The sequence below is a fragment of the Xiphophorus maculatus genome, chromosome 15 (assembly GCF_002775205.1).
Source record: "Xiphophorus maculatus strain JP 163 A chromosome 15, X_maculatus-5.0-male, whole genome shotgun sequence".
NCBI lineage: Eukaryota > Metazoa > Chordata > Actinopteri > Cyprinodontiformes > Poeciliidae > Xiphophorus > Xiphophorus maculatus.
Window position 1 is genome coordinate 1,300,286 of NC_036457.1, and position 22,146 is coordinate 1,322,431.

Sequence of the window (22,146 nt, forward strand, 5' to 3'; positions counted from 1 at the left end):
TCCACCCATCACCTAGCAACCCCAGCAGAGTTCCACCCATCACCTAGCAACCCCAGCAGAGTTCCATCCATCACCTAGCAACCTCAGCAGAGTTCCACCCATCACCTAGCAACCCAGTCGGAGCTCCAGAGCATTTGGTCATTTACTTTTACCTCCATTTGTGCTGTACAATCGTTCCTGGAAAAGACACCTAGGCTATTTTAATATTTGGTCACCTTTCATATGTTAATGCCGTGTTCCTTTTGTACTTCGACATCTCAGTGTTCATGGTGGGAAAAAATCTACTTGAGTTTTCATGGAGCTTGATCTCAGAATCCAGCATGGCTGCTTTCCTTATAAATGAGACTCATTCATTAAAAACTGTTGGGGGTTTTTAGCGAAAAACTGTACGACTTCTATCAGCCAGAATTTTGTCATGAAGTTTGAAAACATAAAAATCTGATTAATTGGTTATTAGCTTATATTACTGACTAGCAGTATAAGTAGATAGTCAGCAATATAAGCAGTGCTAAGCACTAGCTTTCAGTTAGTCTTTTAGTATTTTTGCTAACTTTGAAAACATTTAGCACGCTGTTTTAAGACATTGAAATTATCTTGGTAATCTAGGATTAAATTCTCTGTTTATTATTGGTTGCACATAATTGTTTGAGTTGATGGAAGAAGTTTAACAAATAGCTTTAGCACAGATAATGTGACATATCCTAATCCATGAACTTTTTTAGCCGTTTTTAACCAGATTCCTGCATCTTTTCACTAAGAATAACCAGCCTTTATTTCAAGTTTATTTTAAAAACATATGTAACATACGGAAGTGAAATGTACAAATCAAATGTTAGATTTTGTCATTTGGTCTGTAAATGGTTCCAGGTGCTAACACAGTCACAAACAGTCAATCAAAGCTCCAATCCTCCAACGCCTGCCGAGAGAGTTGAATCTCATTACTTTCAATTACGTCTCTGAGAGCTCAAATATTGGACTGTTTAATATGTAGCGTGTCTGTTTCCTCCCCCATGGAGACAAGACATGTGGAAAACAGACACCCAGGTATTCAGATAGACACCAGAATCCCCCTGCTGAGAGACATAAACACAGTTAGAGGTAATGGAGGGGAAGACAATGGAGCTGATTTGATTGGTGATGTTTATATCGCCCCGCTGAGAGCTGACGAGTCGCCAGCAGAAATCTCACACACTTTATACTCAATCTGATGTAAACATTTACCCTTATTTGTCTTTAAATTATAAATAGAAGTGTGATTATTGAGTGTAGCTAAGGAAAAGGCAGGCTAAGAGCCCAAACTTTCAAAGCCTTCTGCAGAGTAATCTTTTTAGTGAAAATACTTTGTTTAATTAAATGACAATCAGTATTTCGGTTTCTGTTAATTGTTGACTTTCCGTTTTGTTAGTGGTTATTAATTTGCTAAGAAAATTATTTGGCACTCCTGCTGCTAATGAACCAATAGTGGAGCTAATTTAGAGCTTTAGCGCTTCTGCTAATTTTGACAAATTTAGTGCTCTTAGCTTCCCCTGAATTAGGGTTACCAGATAAATTGTAAAGAGCTAATTTACTTGCCTGTTTTGTAAACTTTCAGATGAATAATAGTTTTCAACCATCAAGAATTATTCAAGTAGTTTGACATTCATATTCATGCTCTTATTTTGACGTGGCGGAAGACCGTTTACGCAGCAGCTCCATCTCCTCTCCGTTTTTACCCAAGTAACTTATTTTTGCTAAATACTATGTTGATGTTGTGATATAGTGCAACTAATATTTACATTTAGTGCTTTAGGGTTAGCGCAGTAAACGTTTTAGTTAGCAGTGCCACCATATATCCGCCTGTATCCCTGTAATGCCTGTTGATGCATATTCTACACATATCCTGTCACAGTGGAAGCGGTCTGCATTGGTTGGAGTTTTGCCCAGTTTTGTCTTATTCATTAATTTTAATACTAAATGTAGATGAACGCGGTCTCTAAATTGAAGTATTTCTACTTAATTTGTGTTACAAAAATGCTAATTTGTTGTACATAAATACAAAAGCTCAGGGGTTAAAAGTCAGGATGATTTGCTTAATCAATTATGAATATTGATGCTAGACTGTGAGCAACATTTACTCCATACTGAGTTTTACTCAATCCAACATGAAAGTAATGAGATTCAGTCATCTAAAACAACAAGAGGTCACAGCAAACTTAACTGTGTTTAGAAAATGGCTTCTTGGATAAAGTCTTTGATTTGAAATTTGCTGCAGAGAAATTTTGCTTCTTGTTTCTTGAAAATGTGAGGTGTAAACTGAGAAGGACTTCCGATTTTTCTGATAACTAGAGGAGATGAGGAGGATGGTTTGTGATGTGTGGATCAAGACTTCGTTTGGGGATTCTCGTGCTTTTAATGTGTTGCTGCTTTTCCAAGTTTGAAGGCTGCTGTTGATTTTCCAGGAGATTGAAAAATAAATTGTTTCTTCTGCTTTTCACAGCATGACGCACAAGGGGAAGAAATCTAAGAATTTGTCCAACAGGAACATCTGACAGATATCATTTGAAGGTTTTCAAAAAAAGTTCAATAAATGAGGAGCTCATAAGTGCCGTTTCATTTGCAGTTTTTCCTCAGTTGCTTTGGTGCATTTCTTGAATCACTTAACAATTTTTATAAACAGCAAAACACAAGGAATTATCTTCAAAAGCCAGTTTGTATCTTAAAATCCTTAGTTCATATCTCAAAGGTAAAATATCTCAGAATGACAACTTTTTGTTTCATTGTATACCGATAAGAAAACGTAGAAATGGGAACATAAGACCAACTCTTTTAAGCTGTAATATTTAACTTTAATTAAAAAATATATATATTTTACATATTTGTTGAAAATGTCACTATGTTGTGACAGTATGGTATGAGACAGAAAAAAATCTAATTCCTCTGCCTGCTCCCAGTGCTCCCAGTGCTAACTACAAACAACCAATCAGAGGCAGGAGGCGGGTCTTGACGTTGTCAATCATGCTTGTAAGTCTGGGAGCAAATTATCAGTTGAGGACAGATTTAGAACAAAGTCTAACTGAAACCTATGGAAAAATGCTGGACATATTATGACAACTTGTTCAAGCATTTTACAGTTGAAGACTCATTCAGTGAAATTATGCTTAAATGTTGTGGAGGTGGAGACAATTCAACAGACGTGTTGAATTTACAAATGTGTGCAAAACTTTTCAATATTCTGCTAATGTTGAAAAAACACAATTTCTCAGTTGCAATGCAGTTAAAATCGTATATAAATAAGTCATTAAGAAACATGCCACTCCATCATCCGTTAACTACTTCCTGTCATCTTCTTCTTTGTGGTTGGCGCCAGTGGCAACATCATGTGACTCGTGTAATGAAAGAAAAAAGTGTATAAACTAATATTTATACGGCCAAATAACCACCTCATCCTAGCGCCAAATTTTTTTTTTTAATTATTGTGTTTTTACTAAGCAGATTTATTTTTGAAATGCCTAATGGCACTGTTCTATGGTAAATGGAGATGCAGTTACAGACTTCTGGAATACATTTTGATTAACATGATGTCAGCTATTAAGTATTGCATGGATGTTCAAAAGCATTTTCTTCTTGCTTAAAGGAATTATAAAATCCTTTTTTGATGTGACACAATGATGTGAAGACAGAACAAGTGGTTTTGAGAATCTCCTTTCTGAAGCGAACCTGTAATAAATTCTCCTTGCATGGAGTCGCCTCTATTTACTGTAATGTGAATCCAGAATCCTGAATGATGGACAGAAGATGGAATTAGAGGTGGGACAATCCTGAGGGGGAAATTTTCTTTAATCTCTTCTGCTTTCCACTAAATTACCTACGCTTCCTCCACCTGTCTACCTGTCTACTCACTTTTTACCCCCCTCTGATTCTTACCCTTCACTCAACGTTGTTTAAAATCTAACTTAATCTATCCCACTGTCATGTGAACAGCCCTCCTCTGCTCTCGCTCCAGGTTCCCTCCATTACCCGATCTGTGGGCTGTGACAGGATCCTGGCTCTCCGCCAGCAGACTCAGTTCCTCTGGGACGCCTACTTCTCCTCTGTAGCCAAAATAGTCTTAACCACTCTGGAGGTAAGCTTGCAGAAAATGGTCTTAGATGGGAGTTTGTGGATTTGGGTTGTCAGAAGCGTTTCATCTATAATCAGCTAAACTGAAACATCTTGTTCTGTGCTGTACATTGCCCCCGGCTGTGCATCACCTTGGAAAGTTAAGCCTCAAGAGTTTCTTTCTCCAGATGACAGTTATGTTTTTATCCAAAGGACGATTGTTTATTCGCAAAAGGAAGTTGCTCTGTTCTGCAGAAACAATTGGAGAATATTTATCTTGTTCAAGATCTGTTGGTTTGGAAGCATTAATAATAGAGAAAATGAAATTCATCCAGTAGGTTTGTTTGTACATTTAGTTTTATAGTGTATTTGTTCAAACATGTTCATCTTTGGCAATAAATCAATAATTATATATGTCATGATAGAAACGTAATCAATATTGATAGATGATTTATCTGAGGAAGGTTTTTAGATCTCGAACTCTATTGGCTCGTTAAGCTGGCATGGTGGAATCAGCTCACTCTCACTCTTTGGTTACCTAGCAACTCACTCATTCTTTGGTTACCTAGCAACAACCTGTTGAGTAACTTACACAGCAGCAGTTTCAGGTTTCTCCACTGTACCTCATAACGGCTTAAAAATAAAAAAACAGCCTGGAATAAAACCTGTGTATGAAACGGGAAATGTCGCTCCACCAGTTTGGCTGCATTTCAGATATTTAAAGGAAAAAACGAATCAATAATTATCAATATCAACAATACGAAACGCTTGTATCGCTAAACAGGGAACTAATTACAGGCAAATGTGACTCAAATCTGTTTTTTCCAGCTTCCGACCTTTAACCCCTCAAATATCAGATCTGTGTCACTCCCGTATGTGGAATTAATTTGGACGCATATATGATTATTGTCAAAGCTGAACGGTTATGTCGCATTTTATCTGACTTTTACGTCATTGATGTGAGATTTACGTAATAATTTTGCACCAGAAGAAGCCAAACGCAATAAATTTGACGTAAACAATGACTGAAAATTATGACTGTGAAAGAAATCTGAGTGGGTGAAGCTCATCACCTCACAATCCAACAACTCTTAGTCCTGACTTCACATTCCATCAGATTTCTCCACAGATGATGCAGGAAGTGTTCTGTAAAAAGCCGCTGCTACTAAATGTTCATTTTTTTCCTTTCTTAGCTTCCTTTATTAAACAGAAGTTGTACAGGTGCACTGCAAAAACACAAAATATTACCAAGTATTTTTGGTCTGGTTTCTATTGCAAATATCTTAGTTCACTTGAAATAAGACAAAACTAATTTATATGTATCTTTCCAGCAAGATATAAGAGCTTGTTTTAAATCAGTAATTCCATAATATTGATTAAGAAGTGCTAAATTCACATGGGACAAATGTTTTGTTACAAGTGAAATTATCTGCCAACAAAACTAGAACTTTTTTTGGACTTAAAGCTCATATAGATTGCTGAAAGATTGCTTGTAAATTAGTTTTGTTGTATTTCAAGTGTACTAAGATATTTGCACTGTAAAACCAAAATTACTTGGTGAAATGTTGTCTTTTTGCAGTGTTCTCAGCTGCAATCATTTGTTTTTCCGTCATAAATGTTAAAAATTCTCACAGTATTCCTTATTTCTGTCTGGACCTAAGTAAGATATGCGTTTTTATGGCTGCTGCTGCCTAAACAAATAAGTTATCTAAATGCGCGTGCATGTTGTCATGTCGCATCACTTCTGCACACAGCTAAATGTCAAACCTTGAGCTTTAAAGTTGCATGTTTTATCTGAACATCCAGGTTTCTGCTAAGTGCTCTGCAGAGTTTCCCTGCTTATCTTCTGCTGCTGAACATGGTGCCGTTCTGTTTGTCAAAATGTTTCAGCTGCCTGGAGAAAGCAAATACTGAATGCATAATTTTGTGAGAGTTCATAATCAAACAAAACCAAGATCAGCTCTACAGCTTTGATTCGACTATTTGTTTACATTTTTAGCAACAGGTAAAATAAAACTGAGTGTTCAGGTAAAAACCTTGTAACATTTTCATCTGGCTCTCAGAGGTCTCATAATTAAATAACTCAAAATAAGTTTTGAAATTGTAAACGTTTAATACATATTTACACATTTCTAGCAGACTTGGCTATCTGAGCTAATCTCTACCAGGTCAGCAGATCTGAACTAATTATTTCAAGGAATAGTAAAAGTTTACTTAAAGCTGCAGAATGTAACTTTTATATATACAGTATATTAAAAAAATCTCCTTATTGATTGAAACTATCACCGGGTTGTGACAGCACGGGATGAATCAGAAAATCTGTGAAAAAATCTTCTCTGAATGCTAACTAGAAAAACCAATCAGATCCAGGAGGCGGGTCTTAATGATGTCAATCATCCTCTGTGTAGGCCTGCTCATTTCCTCCCCCTCTTTCACTCGGCTACGCTACAGCTAGCATAGTCTGGATAAACAGTTTTTCTGTAATGTAAGCCGTTTCTTCACCTTTAGCACATTTAGCTGTGCGTTCACAGTGTTGATTGACAGCGCTAAGCCGCTCCTCCCGGCTCTGATTGGTTGTTTTTGGTCAATGTATTTCTTCAGAGAGTAGATCGATGTTTTCACAGATTATCTCTCATATCAAACTGTCACTACATGTTGACAGTTTTAACAAATATGTAAAAAACATATTTTTAAATAAAAGTTACAAACTGCAGCTTTAGTTCTAACTCTAGATAAGATTAGTCCGTTTAGATTGATGTTTTCATAAGGAAAGACTGAGACTGTTTTGTTTTTGTGAAATTGTGATATCACAGCTGATCAACTATAGAAATCTGGCCAGTAGATTGACTTGGTGGAACCTCATTTCTGCCACAAAGTTGCAGGATAATTGTAAGGCTGCAGATGACAACACCCATAGGTGTCTATTGATTATCAATTTCATATCAATTCAATTCAAATAACCATTTGGGTCGATTTCAAGGCACAGGAGCAGAACAAACAGACTGAAAAGAGAGAGCTGAGATGATAAAATGTATAAAATTCATACATGCTATAATGAATAAATAAAAAACTTAACAAGCCACAGTAACTTCTACCTTCAGTGTGTGGACAGGAAATCAGCCTGAGATCTGAACGCAAGATGTGAAGTTCCTGAAATGACGGAGATTCTGGATATCCAAGAAGCTGTAATGTGTGTGTGTGTGGGCGTGTGTGCGTGTGTGGGTGTGTGTGTGTGTGTGTGTGTGTGTGTGGGTGTGTGGGCGTGTGTGTGTGTGTGGGCGTGTGTGTGTGTGTGTGTGTGTGTGGGTGTGTGGGCGTGTGTGTGTGTGTGTGTGTGTGTGTGTGTGTGTGTGTGTGTGTGTGTGTGTGTGTGTGTGTGTGTGTGTGTGTGTGTGTGTGTGTGTGTGTCAGAGAGCCAAATGTCTCCTCTTGAGGCTTAAGAGCCACCAGACGCCTCATTGAATGACCTAACCATTTGAAGTGAACAAAATGGACTCGCCTCGTTGGGAGGTTCTGGAAGCTTTCGTCTCTTTCTGTTCTTAGTTTCTCCATTGCTGCTTCGCTCGAGTCCACAGGGACCGTTTGGATCTCACATCACATTAAATAATAATCCTCTCTGTTACACACAGGCTTCATGAAAACAGAAAGACAGAGATGATCACTACTGCATACTGTGCCAGTGTTTGATTTTATCAGTCACTTATTGCTAAAAGGAAGGTCAGAATTGTCAAGATTTCTAAGTTTAAAATTCTAATTGTTAAATACAAAAATTGTGCTAAAACTTTCTAGAAACACAAAGGTAATTTGCAGATATTGTGATTTCATGTATTTGAAATGTGGAATTAAAACAGATCATATTCAACTGTCAGTGCTTGGAGATACATTCAGGAGCAAAATCTTACAGTAATAAGAAATTTTCTTGTTAAAACCACAAAACTTATAAGAAATTTTCACGTAATAACAAACGTTCTTGTTAAAACTTTCTCATAATCATTTTTTACATTTTTTTTTGTTAAAACCACAAAACTCTCGTTACAAAAAAGTTTTATGTTGAAAATGACAAAACATTTTCTTAAAATGATAAAACTCTTGATAACGATAAACTTTCTCAAAATAATGAGTTTTTGTTGTATCAGTCAGAGCAACAAAAAAACAAAAAACGGGACAATCGATTTGCTGTTTAAAGCGTTTTAGATATTTTACTTAATCAAACAGCAGGAGTTATCAAGCACACAGATTAATAAGGCGACAGATTTTCTGTTGCACAAACAAAGACCGTGGTGACTTCACCAAACGCCCGGCTCTAGCAGAGGATGAAATTAGACAGATGTCCGCTCACAGTCGTGTGCTGCCGGCCAGATGTGCTAAGGAGCCCAGAGCCGCGTGGCACCGGGCTAAACGGGAGTAATGAAGCGTTGTTGATAACTGTGGTGTCCCACATGCAGCAAGCCTGGCACTCACACAGCGTGTGTGTGTGTGTGTGTGTGTGTGTGTGTGTGTGTGTTTTCTGGAGAGAGTTCTGCACAGAAAGGTGGAGTCGAGTTTAAGAAATATTATGCATTATTAGCTTCATTTAACTATTTAAATGGTTCTTAAGTAATTTGTTTATTGAAAACATTTTTAAAATACTTTATTGACCCCAAAGGGAAATTAAATGTTTTAACTCATTAATTCAAAATTCTTCAAAGAGTTAGTGTAGAGCTCCTGTTGCAGTCAGTATTACAGCAAATTTGTAGACGCCTCTGACCAAAGACGTTTTAATTTAAAATTTTGTCAGTAAACCTATTTAGCAATTAGGGGTTAAATAAATTTCGGTGCCACCGTATGTTTACTGTGAGATAAAGACATTATCCACATTTCCATTGTCCGTATAATTGCACAAACTGAAATTATGAAAATAAATTTGCTTAATGGAAAAATGCCAATTTAATAAAAACTCGAATTCTTTCATAAAAAGTTTTTGCAGTAGGATGAGGTCATTTTTCCAGCTGAGTTGGTAAATTTCGCTAAGCTGCAATGGGAATTTTTTTTTGCATCACACAATTCAAGTGATCAAAAAACCATTTAATCTCCCAGTGGAACTAGAACTGGGTTGCTAGGTGACAGGCTGGGCTTGGCTGGCGTTGCTAGGTAACGGCGCCATTGGAACTAAAACTTTTCCACCAATATTTAGGAATTATTGACTTTAAAAAAGGTTCTACATCTTGTTGAAAGGTGTAAAAAGATATTTACACTTCAAACTAGATCAAAATACTTGGTAAGATTTTGTGATTCCTTTTAGCTCCAATTATCTAACTTTAGTTATTTTTTTACCTGAAATCTGCAGGTAAAATCTGCAGGCGGGTTTTGTTTCAGTTTCTATCCCAAATTAACTCTCGTTTATTTTAGGGGATTTAGTTTTTCTTTTTTATTCTGTTTCTTGTGTTTTCTCTTCACCTCCCTCCTCCAGATCATTCAGGACAGAGTGGAGTCTCACGTGTCCAGAAATCACCTGCTGTGGAACTTCCTACCTGGCGGTCTCTTCGCCTTCCCACAGTACTCAACTGACCCTGCCCAGTTCCCTTTCTACTATTCCATCCTGGGTAAGCACTGATTCTCTACAGATGTCTTCAAATTACATTAAAAATCCTCAATAGATGAAATATTATAAATATCAGACTAAATGTTTTAGGTCTTAAATTTTCTTCCATGTAATCCTCCTTGCGTTCTGCAACTAGAGGTGGTTGAGGCTACCGGTAACTAGCTGCTAATACCATTGCTAGCAAGCTAGCTACGTTTTTGCATCTGTCGTGGTTAGGTGCAAAAAGGAGTGAATTTCCACAAAAAAGACATTTTGATTTATGAAAAACAATTAATGAAATTATTAAGAAAAACAAGGAAATTTCTGAAAATTTGCTTTAAAAAATCAAAAATTCTAAGATTAGTTTCAGAAATTTTCTTGAAAAAATGTGAAAAAAAATTGAGATTAATCTTAGAAATTTACAAAATAAACATGGATATTTCAACTTAAACTTCTTCTGAGGGAAGTTTAGAGAAGTTGAAAATTTGCTAGAAAAATGTGAACTTTTCAGATCAGTCTCAGAAAGTTTCTGTAAAGAAATGGAAATTTCTGAGTTTAAAAAGTTGAAAATTTGCTGGGAAAATTTCAGACTTTGAGATTCATCTCAGAAATTTTCTTGGAAAAAAAACGTGGATGTTTCTGAGTTTCAAAGGTTGAACATTTTTTAAGCTTCTTTTTTTCTATAAGATTTCTGAGATTCATATCAACCCTAACCCTAACCCCTAACCCTTTTTTGAGCAAATTTTCAACTTTTGAAACTCAGAAATGTCCATGTTTTTTTCTAGAAAGAATCCTAGTCTAATCCTAAAATTTGATGTGGTTTTTTCACAGAAATTTACTCTTTTAAAAAATCTACAGTAGCCCTAATATGGCTTTATACATATTTATCTCCAGTTGGCTGGGCAACATTTGTTTTTGCCCCGGGCTCAGTTCTGGTGCCAACCCAAACGAGGCTCAGTGCATTTTGTGAGAAATAAACTTTCTTTTTGGCACTACAGGAGTTAAAGCATTATATTTATATATTTGGCTCAGTCGCTGTTTGTGATGAAAAGGTATAAAATCCAAAGAATTGGTTGAAGGTACATGAAGTGGAGAGGGTCAGCCGAGGTGCGATTCCCCTCATGAGAACCGGAGCCGAGGGTGTGATTTCACCTTGGGTCGCCCGTTGCACTCCATCTGGTCAGTCCATGTTTGCTGCATTGGCCAGGAAAACTGTAGGAAACGGAGAGCGCAGACAGCTCAGAGGGAAAGTAATGAAGCGTGGGCAGCTGGAGCCAAGAGGCGCACCGTGGTCCACCTACACCGCCCACCACTGGAGACAAACGAGCGCCAAAGATCCTTGGAATAAAATATCCCTGCTCCTGCAAGCAAGTCTGAAGTCAAGGACTAATCTGTTTGTTTTATTTAGTGCATTCGCAGCGAAACGTGAACAAAGGAGCAGAAGTGAGCAATCTGCTTGTGGATGTTTTCAACCCTGATGCAGCCTTTAAATATCCCCAGGTTTTCTCATTTAAGGCTATTTTAATTCCTACATGGGACGACAACAACGCACTGAGGGTTATGAGTGAAGAAAGAAAATCATAACGTTCAGCGCAAAGCAGGGAAAGTTACTGCAGGGCAGCCACTTTCATTGTGGTTTGAAATTCATTTTTCTAACAATAACATGCAGATTAAAGCTGGATGTTTAAAAAAATTTATACATTTTTTAAAAAATATTTGGTAAAATTATTACATTTGATGGATCATAGGTTCATTGAAATTAGAAAAAAAGGAAGAGCAAATTTACTCCAAAAACAGTAAAATTTTCTAGTTGGGTTTTTTTTTTCGAAAATTTCTGAAATTAAACCCAAAATTTCTGAGTTTTTCAAGAAAATTTTTAACTGTTGTAGTTCAGAAATTTCCTTGTTTTTTTTCTAGAAAATTTCTGAGCGTTTATTAGCAATTTTTCAACTTTTGTACTTCCAAAATTTCCATGTATTTTCTAGAAGTTTTTTTAGATTATTAAAAAAAATGTTAGATTAACTTAAACATTTCTAATTATTTCTTTTTGAATTTTCAAACTCAGAATTTTCCACACATTTTTTTCTAGAAAATATGAGATTAATGTAAAAAATTTCAGATTTTTTTCTAGAAAATTTTCAAGTTTTGTAGTTCAGAAATTCTCATTATTTTCTAACATTTTCTTGACATTAATCTAAAGATTTCTAAAAAAATTTTAACTCTAGTAGTTCATAAAGTTCCATGTTTTGTATAGAGAATTTTTTATATTAATTTAAAGATTTTATATTTTTTCTAGCAAACTTTTAAATTTTGCAGTAAAGAAATTTTTTTTCTAGAAAATGTTAGTGTTTTTTTTTTCTTGTACAAATTTTTGACTAATTTTGGCAGAACTCTATTTACTCCTTATTTAATACATACCGAACTGTTACAACATGGTCACAGTTTTTAAGAAAAACAACTAATTTTTGATAAAGTCACATTCTGCAGCTTTAAGGTTTATTGACTGAATCCATTTTTTCCAAGCATATAAATGAATCTTCTGAAGATTTACAGCTGAACATTTCTGCCACATTGAAGGCATGTTGAAGATAAAAACCTGTCTTAATGTTTGTAATGTGAATATAAATGGTGTCGGAGTTTAGAAACTTTCAGCTGCAGGCTGCGTGGGTGTGTGAGCGGCGACCGCAGCGATTCTCCATGGACTCCGGCTGTAACTCAGATCGATGTTTGTCTTCCTCGCAGGAGTTGTGGACACTCGGGTGAGGAGGTGCAGAGCAGGGAGCCATTTTGTTTATGCCTCTGCAGTAAATCACTATTTCTGCCGCTGCTGCTGGGGGAATAACTTACCGTCCGCGCCGCGTGTTCGGCCGTCTCACTCTGCTACCTTTCCATAACTTTTGATGGCAAAGCAGTTGCAACTTCTGCCTGACATTTTGAAAAAGTTTGACCTGCTGCTCAGACGTTTTGGCCTGAGGAGCAGGACGAATATCCGAATACGACGGCAGAAGCTACAGCTTAGCTTGAGTTCAATTTAGTTGTTAAAAATAACAAAGTTACGCTTCATTTTCCTTCCACTCTACGTGAGGCAACTGCATAAGAAAATCACAATAAAAAGATTTAGTTTGTGGTTGTAATGCGAAAAAAGTGAAATGGCTCATTAGCTTTGCAACAATGACCTTTAGCTGAACCGCCAGCCATTTGCTCCTTTATCCAAGTCTTTTAATTTGAAAATATTTTTTAAGGAAAAGGGTAAATGTGTAATTATTGCTCAGCTTAGTTGTTCCTGTGATTTAGATTTGATCAATTTAACCAAATGAGTGTGTAAAAATATGTTTTGTTCCATCAATGTGTGGCTTCAATGAGCTGAAGGTGTTTTGTCTTTTTAAAAAGTTTCATTTTTATGGTTGAGATGATTAAAAAAAGCAAAAAGTGCTAAAATTATTTTGTTTAGCCTCTACTGTAGCATAAAGGTAAATCTCAGTTGGATAAAGATACTTTCACATTTCAATTTAATTAAAATCTTTAATATTCTTTTCATTTTGAAATTTGCAGTCCATTGTGATAAATTTTAAAGGAAATTGCATCTAAAGTTGTTTATTTTGTTCTTATTCATTGTTTCAGTAATTATTGTGATAAAATATTTTTTTAAAACCATTTTCAGGTAATAATGATTCAAGAACACATTCTCAAAAATCAAACTTTAAATTCTAACAAACATTTAACTGTGGAACTGGGAGACATTTGAGATATACAAGATAAACAAAACAGGAATAATAAGTTATGAAGTCTTTGTAAACAAACTTCAAAAAGGGTGAGTTGATAAAACAAAATCCAGTTTTTGGTAAGAAGAGAAATAAGTTAAATAAATGGAAAAAGAAATTATTGAGCTCTTTTTAATTTATTATATGATTTATTGCTTATTGCAGCAAACCTGTTGCGTCTTCAAATCAAACTTGGCTGTTTCCAATGAGAAGCTTTTCTATAATCAGATAAATTCACATTTCTCAAACATCCGGCGTGTTTTAAATCGACTCATTCCAATTAAAACTGCCCTGCTGGAAAACAATTACCATATTAATATTAATCAGAGCGGCGCTGCTATTTCCAGGAAACCAAAAGCCCGCGCCCGTCTGTGTGGGTTAGAGTTTTGCCCTAACCCCCCCCCCAGGGCAAAGCTCCTGCTTCCATAAATACCAGCAAACCCACCTGAGATGTGGGATCGGAGGCCCGGTGTCAGCGAGATGGATGGAGCTACGATCCGGCTTCACTTATCCATCAGGATGTGCTGCCTGTTCCCAAACACACACACACACACACACACACACACACACACACACACACACACACACACACACACACACACACACACACACACACACACACACACACACGCACACACACACACACACACACACACACACACACACACTCTGTTCTTCTGCTTGCTTTGGCTCTTCTAAATATTAAAACGTCTCTGCGTGTTTCCACATCTTCTTCCATTTATCTTTTATAGATTTCTATGTTTATTGTTTAGCTGCATCTCTCTTTCTAATAATTGCTTATAATATAAGACTAAAAGTGGTAGAAAACCCAAAAATGTAAGGGCAGCAATACTTGACATTTCTACTGAAGTAAAAGTAAAAGAAGAAATTAGTTGAGTAAGAGTAAATAAGTATTTGGTAAAAAGTACTGATCAAATTATCAATCATTTAATATTTAAATATTACATAAATAGACAGGTCAAGATATGAAGTTAAGTGGAAATTTTGGTATTTTAAGGATGAAAATGACAATTTATATTAAAAAAATACAAACATACAAAAAAATGACAATCGGGCAAAATATATTTTTCCAAATAAATTTTTCAATAAAAAACTTATAATAAAAACTACAGATGTGTGTCTGAAGTTTTGGTTAAAACATTTTTGTTTTTCAGTCAGTAGGAAGAAAATCCTGAAATTTTACTAAAGAGTAGAGATACTTCAAAATAAAATTACTCAAGTAAAAAAGTACAGAGTAGTAAAAATATTCCTGAAAGTAAAGTTTCAGACAAGGACTAGACTGGACTTGGCCCACAGTGAGAATTCAGATAAATCTGTATTAAAGCTGCAGAATGTCGCTTTTACTTTTTTATTTTTGCATATTTGTTAAACTGTCACCATGTTGTGACAGTTTAATATGAGGCAGATAATCTATGAATATATCTATCCCTTCCAATTCTCCCACTTTTCAAACTCAGAAATGTTTGTTTTTCAGAAAATTTCTGAGATTAATCTCAAAATTTTTGTTTTTCTAGCAAATTTTCAACTTTTCAAACTCAAACAATTAAGAGTTTTTTCTAGAAAATTTCTCCCGTCTGAAGAAATGCACAGCTAGCGACCAAAACTTAGCACTGTCAATCATTCTCATGTACTCGCTGCTAAAAGTGTTGGTGGCAAAAGAACAACTTACTGTTACAAGAAAAAGTTTATTCGCCATCATCAGTGGCCATGCTAAGGGTTGTCACAATAATCAATAAATCAATTAATCACATGATAAACTCAATTTCAAATTTCATGATTTATTGTTTTTCTCTTTCTACCAAAACTGGATGATAAAAGTCTCCAGTCTGGAGTTTTGGTCTCAACTAAACCTTTTTTTTAAGGATAATTTTGTTTCCTGGAACTTCACATTTAATTTTATTTGTTGTTTCTGTTGTTTTGTTGATTTGTTTTGGATATTTAAAATGTCTTTCATTTTAAATTCTGTTCATCAGAATTTAAAGTTTATTGATCTTTGAGAATGTGTTCTTGAATTATTTATGCCATTATAAACATTATATTACCGACAAATTGTCTCAAAACAACAATATTATTGTTTATTGCGATAACTTCTAGGACGATTAATAGTCCAGAAACATTAGTTATTGTGACAGGCCTAGCCATGCTAACTAGCTTTAGCATTAACGACGGATTGTGCTAGCTTTGGAGCAGCTAACGCATCGTTTTAGAATTTCCTCCCACCAAGGCGAGGTTTAGAAAACCGATCGTTCAGAGAGTTTTGCCAATTTCTAATCACCGGAATTGGAGAAATGTTCCCTGATTTCAAAACTTTTACTTGTAATTCCAGTCTCCAGTGCAGATTCAGCCTCCAGATCGACATCAGCAGGTTCATTGTTCATAATTCAAGTGCAATCTTTTAATTTTATTGTTTATATATAGTTACTGGAGAAAAGTTGCATGCATTCATCTGCTTGATGTACGACGAGACGATGTGGATCTTCTGTTTTGAAAATGAAATGCAGCTGAATGTCATTATTATAATTAACTTTTTTATGGCCAAAAGGTAAAACACAACCTGATCTGAGAATGTTACAGCTCATGTAATGAGCTTTAGAAAGTTTTCACAAAGTAGAAATACTCGCTGAATATCAGATGAGCTGCAACAAGTAAAAAGACCAAAATGAAAAAACTGACTGGACGTCTTTCCTCCTCCTTACTGAAGTGAAAAGCGAACAGAAGCAAAGATCAGGATGAATTTGTTCAGAAATCTGTGTTGGAGTGTGAAGAAGCGCTCCATCTGCTCATCCTGCTGCACCGTTTCTTTGGGTTTGTGCTGCAGGTAAGAGCCCATCGCAGCAGTTCACAGCTGTGGTCCATACGGTAACTCCTCTGCAGGCCCAGATTTCCCCTGTGGTGAAGCTCATCATCGCTGTGGCCAAGTCCAAGTTCTGTGCACAGGTGGGAAAATGGGTCCAAACTGTCCCAGGATCAAATAATGACCCATTTTTGAGAGATAACCGTAATAATGCTCTTACCTCTGAGCAAGTTACCTTCAGGTTGGAACCTGCAGAGTTTAAAATCAAGTTAAAGAAAGTTTAATCCCATCTCACATGATTTAAAATATTTTCATTTTGAGCCATATCAAAAGCCTGAATGCTCTTAAAGGGCCAGTTGTGCCAAAATATATTGATAAAACCAATTAAATTGTTAAAATATGAATAAATAGCTTTTCCTCCAGGATTTTATGATTGTTTTAGTGTTTTTTTAATCAAAATTACACATTTTATGGTGACTGTTAGGAATTTTTTACAATATTTTCGTTAATGGATGATGTTAAATGTGACTTTTTATTTACGGACTAAAACTTGACATCAAGTAAAGCTGCAGGCACTTAAACTCCATGTTTTAACCAATTCTGAGAAAATTTACAGTAAAATCAGGGAAAAATGTGAAGATTTGTTGATTTTGTGTGAATTTTGCAGATTTGTGAAAAAGTGGAAGATGTCATTTGGAATCTAGAGGGCCACATAAAACGCTACGGCGGGCCAGATTTGGCCCCCGGGCCTCGAGTTTGACACCTGTGTTTTAAATTTACAGTTTTTTATGGAATATTTTGAAATTTTTTAATTTACAAGTTTTTAGTTCATTGAAAAAGTATTCATACCACATGGACTTTCACTCTTTTCCATTTTCAAACCTTAAACTTTAATGTTTCTAATTTATCTTTGGATTTTTTGTGTCTGTAGCTGATAGTGCAGAATTGCTGCGTTTTCTTCTTGGTGAAATTGGTCAGTTTCAATCAGACTGGATGTATTTGATGTGTCTGGAAACATCAATTTTCCAGTCCTGCCACAGATTAATAGATGGAGTTTGACTAGACTTTGACTGGACCTTTCAAACTAAATACATCTCCAAGAAAAATGGCTCATTTACAGACTTTACCAGAGCAAAAATTCTCAATTTTTCCAAATCACATTTTTAAAAGTATCCAAATTGAAATATAATCTTATTTTTTTTGCAATTTAGTGCTTTGTTTTGACTCCACCTGCATAAAATAACAGCCAGATATGCTGATAGCAGCATATTAACCAGCTCCCTGTGTTTTTCTCTTGCAGGTTGTGGTTTTGTGGAACTGTGACAAACCTTTACCTCCTCGAAATAAGTGGCCCTCCACCAGTGTGCCTCTCACTGTCATCGAAGGACAGACCAAGGTAACAGCTGCTGGCTTTTTGCATCCATTACTGTGTGGAAGCCGACTTCAAGCCTACGCGATGAAAACATTTATCTGCACTTTAAAAAGATACTTGCCAAAAGGTGCTCCAGGAAATTAAACCTCAACATTAAAGGCTCAAGACTTTTTTTTTAAATACAGCTTTTCCATACAAATACTCTTGTTCCTAAAGTTCAAGCTTACATGAAAAGTGTCTCTTCTTCCATAAAGTCTCCTTTTCATCTCCTGGGATTTGAAGTTGTACTTTAGGTGTTATTTCATGCTTTTGAGATGCTAATCAGAAAATCCTGGTTGATTGGGGAAAAAAAACACACCTTGTCGCCACGGTTACACATCAAACAGATTATCTGAAGGTATAAAAATACGAGCAAAAATCCTTTCAGCTGCACAACGTCCAAGTCTAGAAAAATTAATAAATCAGAGCTAACAAAGCAACACAGTTCTAGAATTTTTTTTAAAATGTATTTTTTACTTTCTGCTTCTATGGTATAAATGACAGTATTTTGTCTCTGTGGATTAAGTTAGCTGTTGGTTTTTATGGAAAGAAAAATATCTGGTATTTATAAAGATATTTCAGTTAATTGTGTTCACTGACGAGTGTTCGTCCAAGTGTTCATTACATTTTTTGCAAAAAATCATTCTGTTTAAAGGAGCATAAGAAGTCTCCTTTAAAGTCTTTAAATGTGTAAGGAAGAGAAAAGTGAAACTTTTTTCCCATTGAAAACAAATCAAAAACCTGCAGACAAGGTTTTAAATGTAATCAAAGCTGCATATTTCCAATATGTCTGCCTTGAAACAGAGCGGAGGGCAGGATAAATGACAGTTTAGTTTGATAACCATCTGTCCTTTGCCATCAAACGTTTTATTATTTCTGGGTAAAACAAACACTTAAAGCAGTGAAGCTGAAGGATTCCAGCTTTTATTGTGAGCTATAACAGCACAAATCTGTGGATATTGTTATTGGCAGCATAACTGGGTAATAGTCTTTCTTCAAGAATACCCAGAAGCTGAATAACCTCCCAGCTGTTTTGGGTACTTTTACACTTTAAATTGTTCTAATTTTCTCATTAGTTGCGACCGTTCAGCCTCTAAAACGCAGAACCTCCCTCGCGACCTCTATGTAAACGTCTCTCTGTGTGCGGCTCTCGACTCGTCGGCTAATTGCTTCTGTTTGTTTTCATGTAAATGTCTCCCCCCCTTGAAAAACCGGAGCGACGTTTCCACGGGTGACAGTAAAAAGCCTCTTGCGGTGCGTGCGGTCCTATAATTAGTCACGCGGTATATTGTCGTGCTGCCAGGACAGATGCTCTCGGGTGCGTTTGCTTCAATTTCTGTTTGCTCCTGCTGTAATAACGACAAACACGCACGCTCAGAAAGTGTCATTTGTCTCAACAGGGTGCAGCAGCACAGTAATTTGTTGTTGGTTATGACTGTTTCTACTCTATAATGCTGAGTGTTGTACTCCATCAGCGAACCTTTACTTCTTCTCTGTTGTCGGGCTCCGCCTCCGCTTCACTCGGCTGTTTTTAATCTGTCAGATCAGCTGAAAAACAGGAGCCCAGACTGCAATCACTTAGCTGCAGCCTCAACCAACCTTGAGACACGATGACTTTTTTTAAACATCGTTTCAAAGGAAACATCAAATCAAAACATATTAACTTCGACATAACAGAATTAATGGGAGTTTCATCCATAATTTAGCATCTAAGTGATCATAAAATGTTAATTATTAAAGAAACGATTGCTCTTAACACTGCAAATTGCCAATGGACCTCAAATTTGAAGAAGTTAACGAGATGAAAGCAGATATAAGCTGCTTTCACATATGCAGAGAAGGACGGAGTAAAGGGAGGTGATGAAGATAACAGACCACTGAACTGCCAGAGGTATCAGATGGATCTAATCTGAGTCCAGAGGCAAAACGGATCGACGCCGGCCGGAGGGAAGCAGTGGGGGTGGGACGGTTACCCGGACAACTACAAAACCGCCGTAGAGTTTGATTGAGCTGATAAGAGCCAGCATTTACTGTAGCAAGAGCAAAATGTTTGAACTGGTAAACAGAAACGACAACAAACACCGAGAACTGACAGAAACATGAGTTTATAATGAGGTTAGAGAGAAAGATGGCATGAATCCATTTTGTCTAAAGGTATGCATTTCTAGGTTTAACATTTCTTCCTACATTATATTGATTTAAAATTATTAACACACAATTTACTTACATATTTAATTTTCCTTCTTTTTTGTTCTGGGCCGCTGATTATTTTATCTAGAAATCAATTTAAAATATCAAATAACACTCTAAAACAGAGAAAATCTAAGCAAAAAGTAAAATTACGTCATTCAGTCCATTTGTGCCAAAGTGTTTGTCTTCCTGGCTGAATTTATCACCTGACTGATTATAAAACGCTTTAATCTCAAAAAGTAACCTTAAGGTAATTCTGTAATGTGAAATTGCACGTCTGCTTTAAACTGACGTATTTTTAAATTTCATGTTTCAGGAAATGTCTCGATAAGTTTGAACTCTGCGTCTAGCAGCTTAATAATCTGTGTGATACTTACAGACATCTACCATCTTTGCTAAATGACTCTTAAAACCATTTCCAGGAATCTGACAGCAGCTAAAATGAAGATTAATTAAATTGGCATCAAATCTTGGCTAATTCGAGATGAAACCAACAAATATTAAAACAGCGGCATGTTTTTTAGGATCCTGGGTGAAGAAACGTGCAGTCGAACTCGGCCTGCACGCTAATGCATCATGCTGGCACTTGTGTAATAAACTAAACTGGCTTTCTACTTTAGGCTTGTGTCGCCTTAAAGTTTCCTTTTTACACGTTAATAATGTTGCAGCTGCAGCAACAAACCTGCACATTACACCATGTCCACTGAGGTGACAACCAAAGTAGTGATAATTTGTTGCTGTTTGTGTATTTTAATGTTTCCGTCAGGGTATTATAAGCCTGGTGGCCCGCCAGGTTTTATTTGTCCCCGCCAGGCTGAACAATCTTTAATTTATTTTCTTTTTCTATTTTGTCCTATTTTATTTTTCATTTCATTCACTCAATAATAAATATGAATAGTTCATATAACTATGAAATGCTAAGTTATATGTATTTAGTGATATATTATTTGTTTAATTATTTTAGTTTGTTTTTATTAATATTTTTACTTTATTTCTTTTTCTTGCCTGCACTAGTAACACGTTTATATAGCTGTATGTATTTATAGTTACACTTATAGTTTTTCTGAAATCAATTTTGTTGCCAAATTCACTGTAATGTCTTTGTACAATGACAATAAAGTAAGTTGAAGTCTAACTAAAATAAATCATGAATAAAAAGAAGAAAGTATAAACTTATAATATCTTCCCCCTATTCATGTAGGAGAAAATTGGCTATTCAACTTAGATTATTAAATATATTTCAAATACACAACAAAACATCAGCTTATTCAACATCATATCGCTTCATCGTAACAATTTTTAAGTTTCTTTAAATACCAAAAAGAGATTTATTGTTTTATCTTACTGTCAAGATTTTTCCATAAGCTGATATATTTAACTGAAATGTATCTTTCCATTGTCCAGGTTGGTGGAATGCTCACTCTCTGGTTACCTAGCAACTCACTCACTCTCTGGTTACCTAGCAACTCACTCACTCTCTGGTTACCTAGCAACAACTTGTTGAGTAACTGGCGCAGCAGCAGTTTAAAGTTTTGCCTCGTAACTGGTTAAAACTAAAAAACAACAATATGGAGTAAAAACTGCAGAAAAAACAAGAAATGTCACGTCACCAGTTTGGCAGCATTTTATCAACATCGACTGATATGAAACACTTTATCGTGCTTCAACCAAATTCAGTGCACAGTAAAACTGATATGACAAACTTTATTTAATTTAAAGTTAACAAAACAACCAAGTAAGTTAGAATTTATCTAATTATTTAAGGCAAGCTAAAAATTAGCTTTGAAATTAGCATCTAAGGCCTAAAGATGCAGTACAGTAAACAATCAGTGAAGCTTATTATTACAGTACAGGTTGTAAATTAGATAAATGTGAAGTTAATTTACAAAAGTATTTTTAGTTAACTGAATTCATGTTTGTTCAAAATAATGCTTAGATGTATTCAACATTTTTTAGGTGAGGAACCAGAACTTTCCTTTTCCTCAAACATCAATTTCTGTCCCTTCATTTGTTCTCCAAACAAACAGTTGAATAATTCATGCTTTAATTACGAGTCAATAACTTCGGCGGCCATCTTTAGGCTGATGGATCTGGGTCCACAATGTTTTCTGTCAGGCGCTGAATTGATAGTCATACAAAAGCTATTAGGCGCTGCTGATCGACAGACCCACAGCTGGGGGTGAAACAACTATTTGTTTATTAAGTTCAGATTTTTTATGTCTCTCTACAAATAATCATTCAAAAATGAAGTAAATGAGATTTATTTGACCTTTTAAAGCTGCTTTGTCTCTGTAGTTTCTTGTTTTGGATTCATTAGACTATATTAATGTCG

General features: G+C 35.8%; 1 protein-coding gene across 2 annotated transcripts in view; it reads left to right on the forward strand.

The window, feature by feature from the left end:
- Positions 1 to 22,146, forward strand: part of LOC102217354 (exostosin-1-like) — a 221,295-nt gene that overhangs the window by 187,690 nt on the left and 11,459 nt on the right. For both annotated transcript variants that reach the window (XM_023347770.1, XM_023347772.1), the window contains exons 6-9: positions 3,983 to 4,102; positions 9,527 to 9,659; positions 16,238 to 16,356; positions 17,514 to 17,609. In XM_023347770.1, coding sequence (XP_023203538.1) covers positions 3,983 to 4,102; positions 9,527 to 9,659; positions 16,238 to 16,356; positions 17,514 to 17,609 — 468 coding nt within the window. The remainder of the gene's footprint in view (positions 1 to 3,982; positions 4,103 to 9,526; positions 9,660 to 16,237; positions 16,357 to 17,513; positions 17,610 to 22,146) is intronic.